We start from the raw sequence: 19,200 nt of genomic DNA on the forward strand, positions 1-19,200 counted from the left end.
TCTTCTCCTGCAACTCTTCCCCAGGTCCTTCGTGCACTACTTTCTCTTTTACACAAGGTTTCTGCCAATATACCTGGTAAAATAATGGTTAATAAACAACTCTAAGGGGAGCCTTATAAAATCAGATGTTTTTTCTCTCCAAAATTACATGTGTTTTTCAGTTAAGTATCACGGTATGCAAAAAGGTTATTTGACGGTATTTTGGGTTTTTGAATAAGAAATGTTCTAAATTTGCTTTATCCATTCTGTTGTATACTGTTCTATTCAACTTCAATGGGCAAACAATCTAGGCCTTATTTTTAACCAAATGTTGCAATTGCGATTTGACTTGCGATTTAGAGAAAAACACTTGGGTGAATTGTTGGAATCATGGAAATAGAATGATTATTCAAATTTTTTAGTTAGAATATGATAGTGGGCACTTTGAATACAGTGTTTGACATGACAACAAATTAAAAATGTCAGGGAGGAGTTATTGTGAGAGGGTAGAAAACGAGGCCGCATTAGCGGCTAACAAGATTTAGGCCCAACTTGCTAATAAAATACCAACTAGCTGTTTGCAGATGTAAGAAACACAAACTAATAGTGTAGTTATAGAACGCTAGTGGATTTATATTAAGAAGCAAAGTGAAAATCAACATTGTTGCATGTGCATTGTTGCATTTGGGCTCCCGAGTGGCGCAGCGGTCTAAGGCACTGCATCTCAGTGCTAGAGCCATCACTACAGACCCTATGCACAGATCTGAAAGGATTGTAGAAGAGCAACATGGCGGAAGGAAGCTCAATGCTTCAATGCTTCTGGTGGAGCAATCCCAATGCTTCTGTCTGTCCCTATCTCTTCAATGATGTAGTCACTGGACAGATAGCTATTGGAAGGGGTCAGGAAGGAGCCAAAATGAACTCATTTCATTAGCACCTTGTGCATATGTCAAGGTAGTTCATCCACCATCCTTAGTCTGACCGATATGGGATTTTTGGATCCGATTTTGGAGTGGAAATATTCACCAATAACCAATATTTGCTGATTATTTGTTATTATTGTAGCTGGAATAAAACATTAAAAAAATGTATTGGTATTTAGCTATATTTTCATCAATTGTAGGACTGTAGCCACTGAATTCTGATAGTTGTCACTTGAAAGTGAATGGTTCTTACTATCCGGAATCCTTGGGACGTCCCTACCCCGTTTACATTTTAAATGGTGAGGGTTAAGGTTTGGGTTAGGTTAAGGTTAGCTAGCTAGCACTCATGATGGAAATGAGGGTGGCAAAATGTGAATTTGGACCAGTCACTGACTAGTGACAAGCCATACATCAAAATTATTGGGCTCCCGAGTGGTGCAGCAGTCTAAGGCACTGCATCTCAGTGCTAGAGGCATCACTACAGACCCTGGTTTGATCCCGGGCTGTATCACAACTGGCCGTGATTGGGAGTCCCATAGGGCGGCGCACAATTGGCCCAGTGTCGTTAGGGTTTGGCCGGGGTAGGCTGTCATTGTAAAATAAGAATTTGTTCTTAACTGACTTGCATAGTTAAATTAAGGTTAAATAAATGAATAAAAACGTAGCTACAAAGCGCTACTTTTTAACCTGCTATTTTTTTTTATGTCTCTGAAAACATTTGAATGACAGAGGTTGAGGAATAGACTTTGCAAAGAGCAAATTTAACACACCAGATTTGCGGGCTTCACTAATGGGCTGTAACGTTAACGTAACCACAGAGTTGAATGGCACTTGCTTTACATTTGGGCATAGCATCCATTGTTTGAGCTGGCAAGCTTTTATCTACTCAACACTCCCCGTAGAAGCAGTAACAGTTTAGTTCATAGTAGTTCTTTCCTCTCCGACTGGTGTAGTTGCATTGGGTGATCGTGTCCAGTCTTGCTATAGCGCCAAGGCAAAATAGGCTAATAGCCATGTAAAGAGCGCCCTCTTCAGACAAATAATGAAATGCCCCAAAAAATGTCAAATTCATTGAACACATTTTTTTCAGAGCGTTTTCCCCGCATCTTATATTGGTCCTTTTCGGTGGATTAAATGATGATGCAAATACATTCTTTTTTTTATTTTTATTTTTATTTTAAATTTTATCCCCTTTTCTCCCCAATTTTTTCGTGGTATCCAATCGCTAGTAATTACTATCTTGTCTCATCGCTACAATTCCCGTACGGGCTCGGGAGAGACGAAGGTCGAAAGTCATGCGTCCTCCGAAGCACAACCCAACCAAGCCGCACTGCTTCTTAACACAGCGCGCCTCCAACCCGGAAGCCAGCCGCACCAATGTGTCGGAGGAAACACCGTGCACCCGCCCCCCTCAGTTAGCGCGCACTGCGCCCGGCCCGCCACAGGAGTCGCTGGAGCGCGATGAGACAAGGATATCCCTACCGGCCAAACCCTCCCTAACCCGGACGACGCTAAGCCAATTGTGCGTCGCCCCACGGACCTCCCGGTCGCGGCCGGCTGCGACAGAGCCTGGGCGCGAACCCAGACTCTGGTGGCGCAGCATAGCACTGCGATGCAGTGCTCTAGACCACTGCGCCACCCGGGAGGCCGCAAATACATTCTTAAAAGGCTAATATCTGGCGAATTATTTTTTAAATGTACTATTTTTTTTCAATTTATTTTTAGTATTTAATTATTTATTTATTTTTTTAACTATATATATTTTTAATATCGGTCAACCGATAAATCGGTTGGGCTTTAATGCACAGAAATTGGTATTTTCTAAGCCCATCGACCCACCACCACCCACTTCCCTTCATAGCTGTTGCACATTGTGTTTCTACTGATGGTTGACAGTTTGGGTGTGGCTCGACATCAAACTGCTCCAACCATAAGACTTTTAAACACTGACGTTCCTCCTGGCATGTCTGTGTTTTACATTATTGCTGGTGTGTGTGTTTATGTTTTGCATTCTTGATGGGATCAAAAACAAGGTTGAGGTCATCACTGGTGTCACCAGAGGGAAGGAGTAGGGCTGTTGCAGTGACTGTATTACCACCACACCGGCAGTCATGAGTCATGACCGCAGTTAAACTCCACGTGACCGTTGAGTCATGGTAATCTCTTTTTATGCACTCTGGACATGCTTTGGTAGTACCCAACTTGCTAATGACCATCAGGCCCTAATGGCCTGGTACTCAGGACTCTATTGTCCCTCTAACCACTCTAACATCAATGCAAATGAAATAGATAATTACATGAAACACTTATCATCGAAACAGTATCCTGCTTTTAAAACTCACCTCAATGTGATGATCAATTTGAAGAAAGAAGTTCAACAGCAGGTTGAAACTGAGTGTAAAACATGGTCATTGTGGATGTTTCAAAGCCTAACACAACGGAGAGCGATTTCTAAGGTGGTGATTAGTTCAAAACACCATACACATATTAGAGCTTATGCATAGGCTTAAGAATGACACAAATATTAATTTCCACAAAGTTTGCTGCTTCAGTGTCTTTAGATATTTTTGTCAGATGTTACTATGGAATACTGAAGTATAATTACAAGCATTTCATAAGTGTCAAAGGCTTTTATTGACAATTACATGACGTTGATGCAAAGAGTCAATATTTGCAGGTTTGACCCTTCTTTTTCAAGACCTCTGCAATCTGCCCTGGCATGCTGTCAATTAACTTCTGGGCCACATCCTGACTGATGGCAGCCCATTCTTGCATAATCAATGCTTGGAGTTTGTCATAATTTGTGTGTTTTTGTTTGTCCACCCGCCTCTTGAGGATTGACCACAAGTTCTCAATGGGATTAAGGTCCGGGGAGTTTCCTGGCCATGGACCCAAAATATCGATGTTTTGTTCCCAGAGCCACTTAGTTATCACTTTCACCTTATGGCAAGGGGCTCCATCATGCTGGAAAAGGCATTGTTCATCACCAAACTGTTCCTGGATGGTTGGGAGAAGTTGCTCTCGGGGGATGTGTTGGTACCATTCTTTATTCATGGCTGTGTTCTTAGGCAAAATTGTGAGTGAGCCCACTCCCTTGGCTGAGAAGCAACCCCACACATGAATGGTCTCAGGATGCTTTACTGTTGGCATGACACAGGACTGATGGTAGCGCTCACCTTGTCTTCTCCGGACAAGCTTTTTTCCGGATGCCCCAAACGATCGGAAAGGGGATTCATCAGAGAAAATGACTTTACCCCAGTCCTCAGCAGTCCAATTCCTGTACCTTTTGCAGAATATCAGTCTGTTCCTGATGTTTTTCATGGAGAGAAGTGGCTTCTTTGCTGCCCTTCTTGACACCAGGCCATCCTCCAAAAGTCTTCACCTCACTGTGCGTGCAGATGCACTCACACCTACCTGCTGCTATTCCTGAGCAAGCTCTGTACTGGTGGTGCCCCGATCCTGCAGCTGAATCAACTTTAGGAGACGGTCCTGGCGCTTGCTGGACTTTCTTGGGCGCCCTGAAGCCGCCTTCACAACAATTGAACCGCTCTCCTTGAAGTTCTTGATGATCCGATAAATGGTTGATTTAGGTGAAATCTTACTGGCAGCAATATCCTTGCCTGTGAAGCCCTTTTTGTGCAAAGCAATGATGACGGCACGTGTTTCCTTGCAGGTAACCATGATTGACAGAGGAAGAACAATAGTCTGATGCGTGAAAATATGATCACCTGATGAGAGAACAGCTGTGCAGCCTGAGGCGAGCTTTTATTACGACTTTTTCAACTCATCAATAGCATATAGTCGCATCATTTAGCCCATTATATGTTTTGATTTCTAAGACATTCTAAGGTTTGTATCATTCACAACTAAAGTTGCCAAATAACTCTTAAATATAGTAAATGGGACCCGTTTCAAATGATACATATTATGCTCAGCATAGCCACTTCATAAGGTAAAAATATCCTTTCTATTTCATTCAGCAAAGTTTAGTTCTATTCTTCTAACTATGAAATGTATATAAAATAATGGCACAGGACTTATAAGCATATCTTGTCTGCTAAATGAACAAGCCTACAGCCTATGGCATGGAACATAGCCAGATAACATACGGTAGGCCAACACATTCTGTTATTCGGAAATACATTTTCTTCATATCATGTTTCTTTAGACCTGACATAAATAAATAATGGATGTCTTGTGATGTATATTAAATTGATTTATTAGACTGTTAAATGTAGATGTTCCAAAGGTGCGCATCAGTGGCTTGTATGCATGGAGGCCTGGAGATGTTAATTAAAGGTCGACACACTGAGGAGTCTCCCTTTTCTGGTTGTCATGACAATGCTGTTACCCTGGCCTCTGTCCTGTCAGGCTGCTGGCTGACTGTCCTAACTCACCTTACACTTTGGGCATGCACACTCGACACAAAGCAAATAACGGACACTTTGTCATGTGACTGAATTCATATTCTTCTAATGCATCACAATTGTCTTTTATCATAATGTCAAGTTATGTTAATTGAATGATCTATTTTTGAATGATTTGAAAGTAACCCATTGATCTGACATGAAACTGTGGTGTATGCTCACTGTTGTGTACTTTAGCACAGACATCTGTCATCATGTCCCAGTTTATTAAAACAAAACTGAAGTTAACGTGTGTCACTACTATGTGTGTGTGCGTGGTGTGCGCATTGCTGTTTGTTTTCCTATCAGAAGGGTGTGCTGGGGTGTTCATCGAAGTTTCTAGAATGCTGAGAGTAGTCAGGGGGACTGTTTGAGAGAAAGGAGGCCATGAGGAGCGAGGGCGGGAGGGAGAGGGAAAGACGCAAGGGCTGGGCGTTATCTTGGCTTGCTCCCGACACGGCCGAGCCACTGCAGGGGCAATGCGTCTGTCTGCTCTGCAGAGAGCGGAAGAGTGAGAGAGAGAGCGAGAGAGAATAAGAGGCGGTCAGTTTCTCATTCTTCCTTTATCAGTTGAGATTTGTATCTGGAGCCTAGACCGCAGTGACTGCTGCTGGCTTCATGGCCACCATGGAAATCCAAGACCTAGGGCAACAGCGTCTGCCTAGGGAGACGATGGCCACCACCTCTCCTCAGGTACTGATAGGACATAGCAAAGACAGTTGGACAGAACAAGGCTCTGGATAAGGAGCCTAGAATACCTTGACTCGCTGCTTATAACTAACGTTGGGTTTCAGTTTGCTGGTTAGCCTATGTCCTGTCATTTTGAGAATTTCTAATTGAGTATCTGGATATGGTGGACTGTTAATCTAACTCTGGTTAGTTGATTGGTTTTAGTTTATTTTCATGGTAATTAGTCACTGAATTCCGGCATGCGTTTACTGCATGCGTTGTTTGTGTGTAAGAAAATGTTTTTTTGTCTTGAAGGACTGGGTTAATTTGGTAATTTGATTTGGTTTTAACTGGACTCCATGGTAATTGAATCACTGAATTCAGGCCTGTGTACTGTATGCGTTGTGCGACTGGATTTGTGTGCGGTTGCGTTCATGAAACCGAGGGTTTGTGTTACTTGAACTGAGCTGGATTAAATTAATGTCACTGACCGTTATTTATGAAAAATAATACATGCAAGAGAATCAGGTTTGCATTTGGCATGGTAAACCTCCACAGATGTCAAATCTTTTGACACAGGCTTTCCAATGCGTCATTGACTGGATGACAGCCATTTTGATTTAGCCTAATCCAGACATGATTGTTTTGGTAATGTTCCAGAGTAGGATTTGGGACTTGTATGACTGTTGTGTGGTGATTTGTGAAAAAAAGATGAACAATAGAGCTCAATATTTTGTCATGTAGCCTAATCTCAGTCTTGTAGATAGTTTTAACAGTGGATGGTTGGTTTGGGAATGAACTCGAATCCCCCCTTGGGCATGCTGTCGATCGGCCAGGACTCCGAGGGAGCTGTAAGAGGTCAAGGTTCACTCAAGAGGGAAGGGAACTGAAGCATTGTTGGGCCCATATCCTTTTCCTTTCTGCTGCGCTGCTTTTCCTCTTTGCACCCGCAGCTGGAATGTGTATCGTTCTATATGATTTCAATCACTTTCTGACTGCACCCCTTTTGATTTGAATAACACCTTTCAAACATGTTTGCCCATAGTAAAAGTGGTCACGGAGTTACATTTCATGAAGCATTCAGGAGATAGAGGTGCTCAAAGTTGACCAATTTTGCGCACCCCACCCTTCCATGAGACTTCCAATGTGTTCATCACTGAGAAAAATAAACGGTTGAGTTTGATATCATTTGAAAGCTTACAAATATGGTTGTCAAACTATTCTATAATTTCTTGAAAAGTTAATGAAGAAATTGACATTAAGTTTTAATGTCTAAAAATGCAGGGTGTCATTTAAATCATAGAAATATAATTCATAGAATGGACTTAACCCTGCAATGTAGCTGGTTACACCATTTTGACATTTACATTTAGTTGAATCGTCAACATGCAATTACTACCAGTAAAATGGCCGCCGGTCCACCCTCCCTCGAATGTCAACTTGAATGGGTATGTCTATTCTACTATCTGTATTTCTATGATTCAATACATTTCCTGTGGAAGATTGACAGTTCCATTTATAACAGTGGATATTCCCACTCAAGTCAACATTGTTTGTGTGGACCTCCAACCATTTTTGTGGTACCATTTGAAAGTTGAAATTTCAACTTTATTCACATTTTAGTACAGTGGTGGAACAAACTTTCCCCTTAAAGTCAAAGTCAGGACAGCGGAGTCCCTGCCCATCTTTCGAAAACGTCTGAAACCTTACCGATTTGATTAGTAACTTAAATAACTCTCACGGCGCCTCCAACGACATAAAATGTACATATGATTGTGACGTTGTCTCACCTAGCTATCTTAAGATAAATGCACTAATTGTAAGTCGCTCTGGATAAGAGCATTGCTGAATGACTAAAATGTCAATATTTATCAGCCAAAACATGACACCCTGTATTGAAGTATGCGGTGTCTCCACCAATGGCAGGCACAACACAAACACCTCGGATGATGTAAAATAGGGTCTAAGCAAAAAATATTTTTAATGCAAATATTTTTTTCAATAAATCAGTTTGACAACCTTTGTAAGCTTTCAAATGACAAACTCAACCGTTGATCTTTTTCAGTGATGAAGACATGGCTGTCTCGTGTTAGGCTGCGGTATGCAAAATGGGTTTACTTTGAGTACCTTGTTTTGGCATTCAGGTCCAAAAAGTCCCTTCTGACCACTTCTAACATGGGTAAACATGTATGGAAGGTTTCGTTCAAATTTAAGAGGGGTGCAGTCAAAGTGATTGAAATCATATGGAACGACCTATGTACCAAAGATGATACAGTATGAAGATGGGCAGAATCTGCTTCTCCGATAGAAATCCCTGATCACGCTTGTAGGTGATGTCATGGCAATGTTAGCTCATTCGCAGAAACGTGTTCTAACGACCGGTTCATGCTGAACTGCGCATTTGAAAGCCTTCAAATCAAAGGCACTCCTTTGACATAAAGTTGTTTTTGATGAAAACGTGTTGGTCACTTTCAGAAGGTTGTAGTAATGACAGTTTCAGCTACTTAAGACATTGGCTCCAATTTTTAGGTTTTGTATTTAGATGTTGAGAAAGTTACCTAAGGACACATTTTTCACTTCTCCCATTGGCTTGCGAAACCCCAAGTCTGCCGAGTCTGCTTTGCAAGCATTCCTGGAAGTCTCGCGATGTTGCACCTCTGGGTTTAGAAACTCTGCCTGTACTGTGGGAGCGCCCTACCGTTTCCTGTAAATTCTTCCGGCCAGCATCCTCCCAGTTTGGCATATGTTAGTGAGAAGCTATGTTTCCATGGGAACCAGGAAGGGGCTGTTATGTGACTTCATCGGTTTTCCACTGTCTCTCAGGATTCCCTTTGGGAATGAGACTGGGCCTTTAGGATAGAGTGCTCTACTACTCTACCGAATGGTGCTTTTCTGAGTTCATTTGGCAAGGGTTCTTGTGTTGGACTGTTTATTCTCAAGGTTACACCCAAGCTTAACTTCATTCCTCATTCTGTAGCCTAATCATTTGGACAAGTCAGGCCTACATTGTCAAGAATTAAGAAAAAAAAGATTTTCCATAACCTGGACCTCAGGTGGAAATTTGAACATATAAGGTAGGGATGTCAAAGTGAAACTGTGAAAACAACTTTTTTTTCTCGGTAGAATCCTTATTTGTTCTCCATCAAATCAAAATGTATTCATTTATGCCAGGAAGCCAGCGAGGACTTCGCAGCGCTCAAATTCATTATCTAGGTCGTGGTACTATGTGTGGCAGTAATTCTAATGGAGCAAATCGATACACCTCGCCTCCCCTCTTTCTCATTCACTCACTTTTTTGCATTCTCTCTCCGTAGAGCGATTTCTCGCTGCATACTTGGGCAGCGATGGGAGCCACACAGGGCTCTAAAAATATCTCTGGCCTCCTCAAATGGAATCTGTGGCATGTCTTTTATGAGGAAGACCTGATTTTAAAATGTTGAGAGGGTGGGAATAGATACTGTATTGTCAAAGCATCGCCGCCGTGGTGGCAATATGAGACTCAATTTTTATTTTTTTCTCCCCAATTTTGTGATATCCAATTAGTAGTTAGACTTGTCTAATCGCTGCAACTCTCGTACAGATTCGGGAGAGGAGAAGGTCGAGAGTCATGCATCATCCGAAACACTGCTTCTTGACACATTGCTCGCTTAACCCGGAAGCCAGCCGCACCAATGTCTCGGAGGAAACACCGTACATCTAGCGACCGAAGTCAGTGTGCATGCGCCCGGCCCGCCACAAGGATTTGCTAGAGCGCGATGGGACAAGCACATCCCGGCCGGCCAAACCCTCCCCGGACCCGGACGATGCTGGGCCAATTGTGCGCCGCCTCATGGGTCTCCTGGCAACGGCCGGCTGCGACTGAGCCTGGGATCAAACCCGGGTCTGTAGTGACGCCTCTAGCACTTCAATGCAGTGCCTTAGACCGCTGCGCCACTCGAGAGGCTCAGACATCTCTATAATACAGAGATAATAGCCAAACCTCATTTGGAGACTTGCTCCTTCCTTGTCTGCTGTCCTCCATTACTAGGAGAAAGATCATATCACTCTAGACCAGATATAGCCCATTCCACCATCTTGTACTCACCCCAACCCCTTTTCAGCAAGCTGTTTAAGCCTGCCCGATCATATCTTTTATATAATATGCCTTCATAACATTAGCTATGTCTGAAAAGGTAGTGTGTGTGGTGGTTACTTCAGTGACGAAGAGCTATGGCAGACAGTAACTATGTGAAAATATTTGCTTTTGAGTTAATGTTATGAGGAATAGCAAAATAATAGGCTATTCGTTTAGGATAATGCTGATTCCCTTCATTCAGGCCCCGGAGTGAATGGCTGCCGTTTCACGGGCTCCTAACCAATTGTGCTATTTTTATATAATTTTTCCGTATTCTTTAACTTATTTTGTGTTTCTGCTACCGTCTCTTATGACTGAAAATAGCTGCTGGATATCAGAACAGCAATTACTGTTAAAACTTATTCCACACACAGAGACGCATACAAAGCTCTCCCTCGCCCTCCATTTGGCATATCTGACCATAATTCTATCCTCCTGATTCCTGCTTACAAGCAAAAACTAAAGCAGGACGTACCAGTGACTCCCTCAATACGGAAGTGGTCAGATGACGCTGATGCTACGCTACAGAACTGTTTTGCTTGCACAGACTGGAATATGTTCCGGGATTCATCCAATTGCATTGAGGAGTATACCACCTCAGTCACCGGCTTCATCAAGAAGTACATTGACGATGTTGTCCCCACGGTGACCATATGTACACATCCCAACTAGAAGCCATGGATTACAGGCAACATCTGCACTGAGCTAAAGGCTAGAGCTGCCTCTCAAGGAGTGGGGGACTAATCCGGACACTTATAAGAAATCCCGCTATGCCCTCAAATGAACCACCAAACAGGCAAAGCATCAATACAGGACTAAGATTGAATCCTACTACACCGGCTCTGATGCTCGTCGGATGTGGCAGGACTTGCAAACTATTACTGACTACAAAGGGAAACCCAGCCGCGAGCTGCCCAGTGACACGAGCCTACCAGACAGGGTAAATACCTTTTTTTTTTATGCTCGCTTCGAGGCAAGCAACACTAAAGCATGCATGAGAGCGCCAGCTGTTCCGGACGACTGTGATCATGCTCTTCGTAGCCGATGTGAGCAAGACCTTTAAACAGGTCAACATTCACAAGGCAGCGGGGCCAGACGGATTACCAGGACGTGTACTCAGAGCATGCACGGACCAACTGGCAAGTGTCTTCACTGACATTTTCAACCTCTACCTGACCAAGTCTGTAATACCTACATGTTTCAAGCAGACCACCATAGTCCCTGTTCCCAAGAACGCCTAACCTGCTTAAATGACTACTGCCCCGAAGCACTCAGGTCGGTAGCCATAAAGTGCTTTGAAGGCTGTTCATGGCTCACAACACCATAATGCCGGAAACCCTAGACCCACTCCAATTCGCATACTGCCCCAACAGATCCACAGATGACTCAATTTCAATCGCACTCCACACTGCCCTTTCCCACCTGGATAAAAGGAACTCCTACGTGAGAATGCTGTTCATTGACTACAGCTCAGCATTCAACACCATAGTGCCCACAAAGCTCATCACTAATCTAAGGACCCTGGGACTAAACACCTCCCTCTGCACTGGATCCTGGACTTCCTGACGGGCTGCCCCCAGGTGGTAAGGGTAGGCAACAACACATCCACCACGCTGATCCTCAACATGGGGGCCCCTCAGGTGTGCGTGCTCAGTCCCCTCCTGTACTCCCTGTTCACCCATGACTGCGTGACCAAGCACGACTCCAACACCGTCAAGTTTGCTGACGACACAACGGTGGTAGGCCTGATCACCGTCAACGATAAGACGGCCTATAGGGAGGAGGTCAGAGACCTGGCAGTGTGGTGCCTGGACAACAACCTCTCCCTCAACGTGAGCAAAACGAAGGAGTTGATCGTGAACTACAGGAAAAGGAGGGCCGGACACGCCCCCATTCACATTGACGGGGCTGTAGTGGAGCGGGTCGAGAGTTTCAAGTTCCTTGGTGTCCAACAAACTATCATGGTCCAAACACACCAAGACAGTCGTTTAGAGGGCACGAGGAGACGGAAAAGATTTGGCATGGGTCCCAAGATCCTCAAAGTGCTACAGCTGCACCATCGAGAGCATTCTGACTGGTTGCATCACCGCTTGGTATGGCAACTGTTTGGCATCCGACCGTAATGCGCTGTGTAGGGTAGTGTGTACAGCCCAGTACAACACTGGGGCTAAGCTTCCTCCCAGTAAGATCTCTATACTAGGAGGTGTCAATGGAAGGCCCAAAAAATTGTCAAAGACTCCAGTCACCCAAGTCAGACTTTTCTCTCTGCTACCGCTCGGCAAGCGGTACCGGAGCGCCAAGTCTAGGTCCAAAAGGCTCCTTAACAGCTTCTACCCACCCCAAGTCATAAGACTGCTGAACAATTAATCAAATTGCCATCTGAAGTATTTGTATTGTTGTTACACTGCTGCTTCTCACTGTTAATATCTATGCATAGTCACTTTACCCCTACCTAAATGTACAAATTACCTCGACTAATCTGTACCCCTGCATATTTACTCGGTACCGGTACCCCCTGTATATAGCCTCGTTATTGTTATTTCATTGTAACTTTTAAAAAAAGTTTTAATTTAGTAAATATTTTCTTAACTCTATTTTCTTAACTGCATTGGGCTTGTAAGCATTTCACTCTAAGGTCTACCTACACCTGTTGTATTCGGCGCATGTGACAAATACAATTTGATTTGCAATGAAAAACACAGAAGTTGAATACACCTCTGCTAAATTACTGAAGGGGAGGACTGAGGGAACGAAGAGGCTTCTAGAGAACCTTGAAACAGCTAAGATTACATAACGCTTCAAGTGTGCCGGCCTGTGCTTGAGTACTGACATAATGTCTTTGTTTTTCAAAAGATGTCTTATGAACTTGGTACTGAAGTGGCAATTTAGCCTAGCTACCAGTGTCAGTATTTAACCCATACATCTCTCCTGGTATCTAGGCCTATAGTTAGCAAGACGATCATGTGGTCTAGTACTGTGTGTTTAGTGGCCTCACCACAACAGGATGTGGGTCCACCACCTCAATAAACAACCTCTCTATGTGTACAGTAGGCCAGTCCTAAACACTGTTAGTTTGAAGTCTTAACCACCATGGAGCGTTTTTAAAATAAATTGCTGCTTGCACGGTTTAGAAATCAGGTGGTTGGACTTTGACTAACCTATCGCCATGCGGATGGAATTTGTGCATGGTGTTTCTCATAGTCTCCTCCTCTTAACACTAAAATGGAATGTGCTTGTTGGAGAGAGAGCAAGGGTTACATAAACAGTGAGCTTCTAGGAAGTCTTCCGCTCTGCTGTTTAGTAGTGGTGTGTGGGAGGTGGTTGAGGGAGTGTAGGAGGGAAAGTGTCATAGAGAGGGAGGTGGTTGGTGTTATCTACCATTCACACCATTCGGAGTCGAGTGCTATCTGCTATTGCAGAAGCACTGTGCTAGAGGGCCTTCTGGCGGTCGAAGATACAACCTGTACTATGAAATGGCCTCCTCCCTCCACAAGTTAATTCATGTAAATCGATAAATACTACCAAATGTATTTTGGTCTGTAATGTAACCATTTACTTGACACCTGGAACTGCACACAGATTCAATTGACTTTTAAGCCACTCGTCAAGAGGCCAAACTCTTTGCAGGTTGTGTGTTTTCAAGTTTACACCAAAGCAGTGAATTTTACAGATATTGTTTTGCGTCACTCCTTCTACAATAACGTTGGCGCATTGTGTCAAAGAGCAGCACAGTCTCTCCCAGAAGAGACCGGTGCCCCAAAGACACATGTTCCAAAGGCTGTTTTCTCATTGGTCCAGAGAGCTGTCCCTCAGCACAGTTAGCAGACTAGTCAAGAAGTGTGTGCATTTATACTCTCAGGCAGATATCAGAGCAGAACGGGTCGCGGTTAGCTAAATTCTGGGATGATTTAAGCCATCAGTGAATTGGGACTGGTGTTAGGGGATGTGGGGGGGATATTAACTAGTCGGTTGGTTTTTACAGAAAATGGGCCAATGTAGAGAGGCTAGTAATCAGCTTAGTCAGACTCTAGTCAGTTATTTCTGCCATTTCTATCTCTATGTAGCTGTATTTGTTTCGGTGGCAATGCACTCCCAAGAGCTATTCAGAACAATCACCAGTTTCCTATGTTAGCGCTGGTGGTGTCTCCTCCGTGGGTTAGCTTAATGGTGTGATGGATGGATGGAGGTTGTTTTGGGAGAAATGGAATCAGGCAACAAACTGGTCTGTTGTGTGTTGAGGAGAGCCAGCCAGCCCAGAAGCCCCTTTGTGGACCAGACCAGGCAGTTTTTCCTGGATCTGCTGAATGGAAAGCCACCATACTGCTGACACCACTAATCCTACTGTCAGATATGGACCATTTCACTCTTTCACCTTCCATCTATTTCTCATCCCTCTTTCTCTCGGTCTGAATGGGAGCTGTGCTGGCTGTGCTCTAACAGTGGGCCTCTCATCTGGTCTAGCAGTCGTCCCCCGTCCCCATTTGACTGATTGACTGTCAGTGATATTTTGTCTTTGTCTCTCTGTGTGTTCCCCTTTGCTCATGGTGTTCACTGACAGATCAATGTTCTGTCCCTCCTTAATGTGATATGTTGACAATAAACAGAATTCAGTGAAACGTGAATCCTAATTACTTTCGTTGTCTTATTCATGTCTGTTGTGAGACACCATATCTGTATCTTTAATTATGGAAGCAGTTGAGAACAAGCTGGAAGTAAAATGGTTAAGACTATTTATTTTGAGAATGTCTTAAGCCAGTGTATGAAAGCGGTATGAGATGGTCTATTGGAACTGGGTGAGAGATTCATGCTCACACAGTCCTGACCTGAGATGAAGGGGGCTGTGAGTTTTCTAGCTATGGTGTTCAGCTGGACTGGCCTCCCTCCACCATGGCCTGGTCAGGGTGTATAAGAGGTCACAGTGACCTGATAAGCCACAGTGTAGGTAACGCCGCCCTGAGAAAGACTCCAGATTTAGGGCTGGGGCGACATAGAATGAATTTGAATTTACAGTACCAGTCAAAAGTTTAGAGACACCTACTCATTCAAGGGTTTTTCTTAAATAGTAAAAGTTTCTACATTGTAGAATAGTGATGACGTAAAAAAAGTGTTACCTGTTAGTGATCCCTTCGCGCGCCAATCCCTTTAGCGGGATCGATTTGACAACATCCAGTGAAATTGCAGAGCGCCAAATTCAAACTACAGAAATATCAATATTCAAGATCCACGAAAATATAAGTGTAATACATCAAAATAAAGCTTAACTTCTTGTTAATCCAGCCGCAGTGTCAGATTTCAAAAAGGCTTTATGGCGAAAGCAGACCATGCGATTATCTGACAACAGCGCCCCGCATACAAACACATGAAAATCATTTTCAACCAGGCAGGTGGCGACACAAAAGTCAGAAATAACGATATAATAAATGCCTTACCTTTGAAGATCTTCTGTTGGTACTCCAAAATGTCCCAGAAACATCACAAATGGTCCTTTTGTTCGATAATGTCCTTCTTTATATCCCCAAAATGTCAATTTATTTGGCACGTTTGATTCAAAAATAAACTGGTTCCAACTCGCCCAACATGACTACAAAGTATCTAATAAGTTACTTGTAAACTTGGTCCAAACATTTCAAACAACGTTCCTAATCCAACCTCGGGTATCCTAAAACAAAAATAATCGATACAATTTAAGACGGGGTAAACTGTTTCCTATACCGGATAAAAACAACGTGAAGCGCGTTCCAGTTCACACGCACCAAACAGTAGAGTCCACATGGAGTGACACTTACAAAGAACAGCCACGCTTCTTCATTTCTCAAAAGAAAAACATCAACCAATTACTAACGACTGTTGACATCTAGTGGAAGCCATAGGAACTGCAACCAGGTTCCTATTAAATACGGCTTCTTATAGAAAACCATTATTAAATACGGCTTCTTATAGAAAACCATTAGGAAATACTATGACCTCAATTTTTTCCCCCCCTGGATGGTTTGTCCTCTGGGTTTTGCCTGCCAAATCAGTTCTGTTATACTCACAGACATTGTAACAGTTTTAGAAACTTCAGAGTGTTTTCTATCCAATGCTACCTTGCTATAATTATATGCATATCCTAGCTTCTGGGCCTGAGTAACAGGCAGTTTACTTTGGGCACGCTTTTCATCCGGACGTGAAAATACTGCCCCCTATCCCTAAGAAGTAAAAACAAAAAAAACAAAAATCTAAATACACTGCTCAAAAAAATAAAGGGAACACTTAAACAACACAATGTAACTCCAAGTCAATCACAATTCTGTGAAATCAAACTGTCCACTTAGGAAGCAACACTGATTGACAATAAATTTCACATGCTGTTGTGCAAATGGAATAGACAAAAGGTGGAAATTATAGGCAATTAGCAAGACACCCCCAATAAAGGAGTGATTCTGCAGGTGGTGACCACAGACCATTTCTCAGTTCCTATGCTTCCTGGCTGATGTTTTGGTCACTTTTGAATGCTGGCGGTGCTCTCACTCTAGTGGTAGCATGAGACGGAGTCTACAACCCACACAAGTGGCTCAGGTAGTGCAGCTCATCCAGGATGGCACATCAATGCGAGCTGTGGCAAGAAGGTTTGCTGTGTCTGTCAGCGTAGTGTCCAGAGCATGGAGGCGCTACCAGGAGACAGGCCAGTACATCAGGAGACGTGGAGGAGGCCGTAGGAGGGCAACAACCCAGCAGCAGGACCGCTACCTCCGCCTTTGAGCAGGAGGAGCACTGCCAGAGCCCTGCAAAATGACCTCCAGCAGGCCACAAATGTGCATGTGTCTGCTCAACCGGTCAGAAACAGACTCCATGAGGGTGGTATGAGGGCCCGACGTCCACAGGTGGGGGTTGTGCTTACAGCCCAACACCGTGCAGGACGTTTGGCATTTGCCAGAGAACACCAATATTGGCAAATTCGCCTTTGGCGCCCTGTGCTCTTCACAGATGAGAGCAGGTTCACACTGAGCACATGAGCACATGTAACAGACGTGACAGAGTCTGGAGACGCCGTGGAGAACGTTCTGCCGCCTGCACCATCCTCCAGCATGACCGGTTTGGCGGTGGGTCAGTCATGGTGTGGGGTGGCATTTCTTTGTGGGGCCGCACAGCCCTCCATGTGCTCGCCAGAGGTAGCCTGACTGCCATTAGGTACCGAGATGAGATCCTCAGAGCCCTTGTGAGACCATATGGTGACACATGCACATTTGTGGCCTGCTGGAGGTCATTTTGCAGGGCTCTGGTAGTGCTCCTCCTTGCACAAAGGCGGAGGTAGCGGTCCTGCTGCTGGGTTGTTGCCCTCCTACGGCCTCCTCCACGTCTCCTGATGTACTGGCCTGTCTCCTGGTAGCGCCTCCATGCTCTGGACACTACGCTGACAGACACAGCAAACCTTCTTGCCACAGCTCGCATTGATGTGCCATCCTGGATGAGCTGCACTACCTGAGCCACTTGTGTGGGTTGTAGACTCCGTCTCATGCTACCACTAGAGTGAGAGCACCGCCAGCATTCAAAAGTGACCAAAACATCAGCCAGGAAGCATAGGAACTGAGAAGTGGTCTGTGGTCACCACCTGCAGAATCACTCCTTTATTGGGGGTGTCTTGCTAATTGCCTATAATTTCCACCTTTTGTCTATTCCATTTGCACAACAGCATGTGAAATTTATTGTCAATCAGTGTTGCTTCCTAAGTGAACAGTTTGATTTCACAGAAGTGTGATTGACTTGGAGTTACATTGTGTTGTTTAAGTGTTCCCTTTATTTTTTTGAGCAGTGTATATTTGAGATTCTTCAAAGTAGCCACTCTTTGCCTTGATGACAGCTTTGCACACTCTTGGCATTCTCTCAACCAGCTTCATGACATAGTCACCTGAAATGCATTTCAATTAACAGGTGTGCCTTCTTAAAAGTTAATTTGTGGATTTTTTTCCTTAATGCGTTTGATCCAATCAGTTGTGTTGTGACAAGGTAGGGTTGGTATACAGAAGATAGTCCTATTTGGTAAAAGACCAAGTCCATATTATGCAAAAAAAAAGCTCAAAAAAGCAGAAACGACAGTCCATCATTACTTTAAGACGTGAAGGTCAGACAATCCGGAAGTGCACAAAAACCATCAAGCACTATGATGAAACTGGCTCTCATGAGGACCGCCACAGGAAAGGAAGACCCAGAGTTACTTCTGCTGCTGAGGATAAGTTTTTATTAGAGTTGCCAGCCTCAGAAATTGCAGCCCAAATAAATGCTTCGCAGGGTTCAAGTAACAGACACATCTCAACGTCAACTGTTCAGAGGAGACTGCATCAATCAGGCCTTCATGGTCGATTTTGCTGCAAAGAAGCCACTACTAAATGACATCAAGAAGAAGAGACTTCCTTGGGCCAAGAAACACGAGCACTAGACATTAGACCGGTGGAAATCTGTCCTTTGGTCCAAATGTAAGATTTTAGGTTCCAACCGCCGTGTCTTTGTGAGACGCAGAGTAGGTGAACGGATGGTCTCCGCATGTGTGGTTCCCACTGAAGCATGGAGGAAGAGCTGTGGGGGTGCTTTGCTGGTGACACTGTCAGTGATTTATTTAGAATTCAAGGCACACTTAACCAGCATGGCTACTACCACATTCTGCAGCGATACGTCATCCCATCTGGTTTGGGCTTAGTAGGACTATCATTTATTTTTCAACAAGACAATGACCCAACACACCTCCAGGCTGTGTAAGGGCTATTTGACCAAGAAGGAGAGTGATGGAGTGCTGCATCAGATGACCTGGCCTCCACAATCACCTGACCTCAACCCAATTGAGATGGGTTGAATGAGTTGAACCGCAGAGTGAAGGAATAGCAGATGCAAATGCTCAGCATATGTGGGAACTTCTTCAAGATTGTTGGAAAAGCCTTTCAGATGACTGTCATGAAGCTGGTTGAGAGAATGCCAAGAGTGTGCAAAGCAAAGGGTGGCTACTTTAAATAACTATTTTGTTTACTACATGATTACATGTGTTATTTCATAGTTTTGATGTCTTCGCTATTATTCTACAATGTAGATAATAGTTTAAAAAAAAAAAGAAGACCTTGAATGAAAAGTGTGTAAACTT

At 43.9% G+C, this 19,200-nt stretch overlaps 1 protein-coding gene across 6 annotated transcripts in view; it reads left to right on the forward strand.

Annotated features, from left to right (window-relative positions):
* LOC139551707 (spectrin alpha chain, non-erythrocytic 1-like) overlaps positions 1-19,200 on the forward strand; it is a 71,026-nt gene that overhangs the window by 7,584 nt on the left and 44,242 nt on the right. For 4 of the 6 annotated variants that reach the window (XM_071362974.1, XM_071362976.1, XM_071362977.1 and 1 more), the window contains exon 1: positions 5,777-6,001. The exons of 1 other annotated variant lie outside the window; for it this stretch is intronic. In XM_071362974.1, coding sequence (XP_071219075.1) covers positions 5,927-6,001 — 75 coding nt within the window. In that variant the 5' untranslated portion in view covers positions 5,777-5,926. Of the gene's footprint in view, positions 1-5,775; positions 6,002-19,200 lie in introns of those variants that run through there. One more of the 6 variants, XM_071362975.1, reaches the window with a different exon arrangement.

Source organism: Salvelinus alpinus, chromosome 24 (assembly GCF_045679555.1).
Source record: "Salvelinus alpinus chromosome 24, SLU_Salpinus.1, whole genome shotgun sequence".
Taxonomy (NCBI): Eukaryota; Metazoa; Chordata; class Actinopteri; order Salmoniformes; family Salmonidae; genus Salvelinus; species Salvelinus alpinus.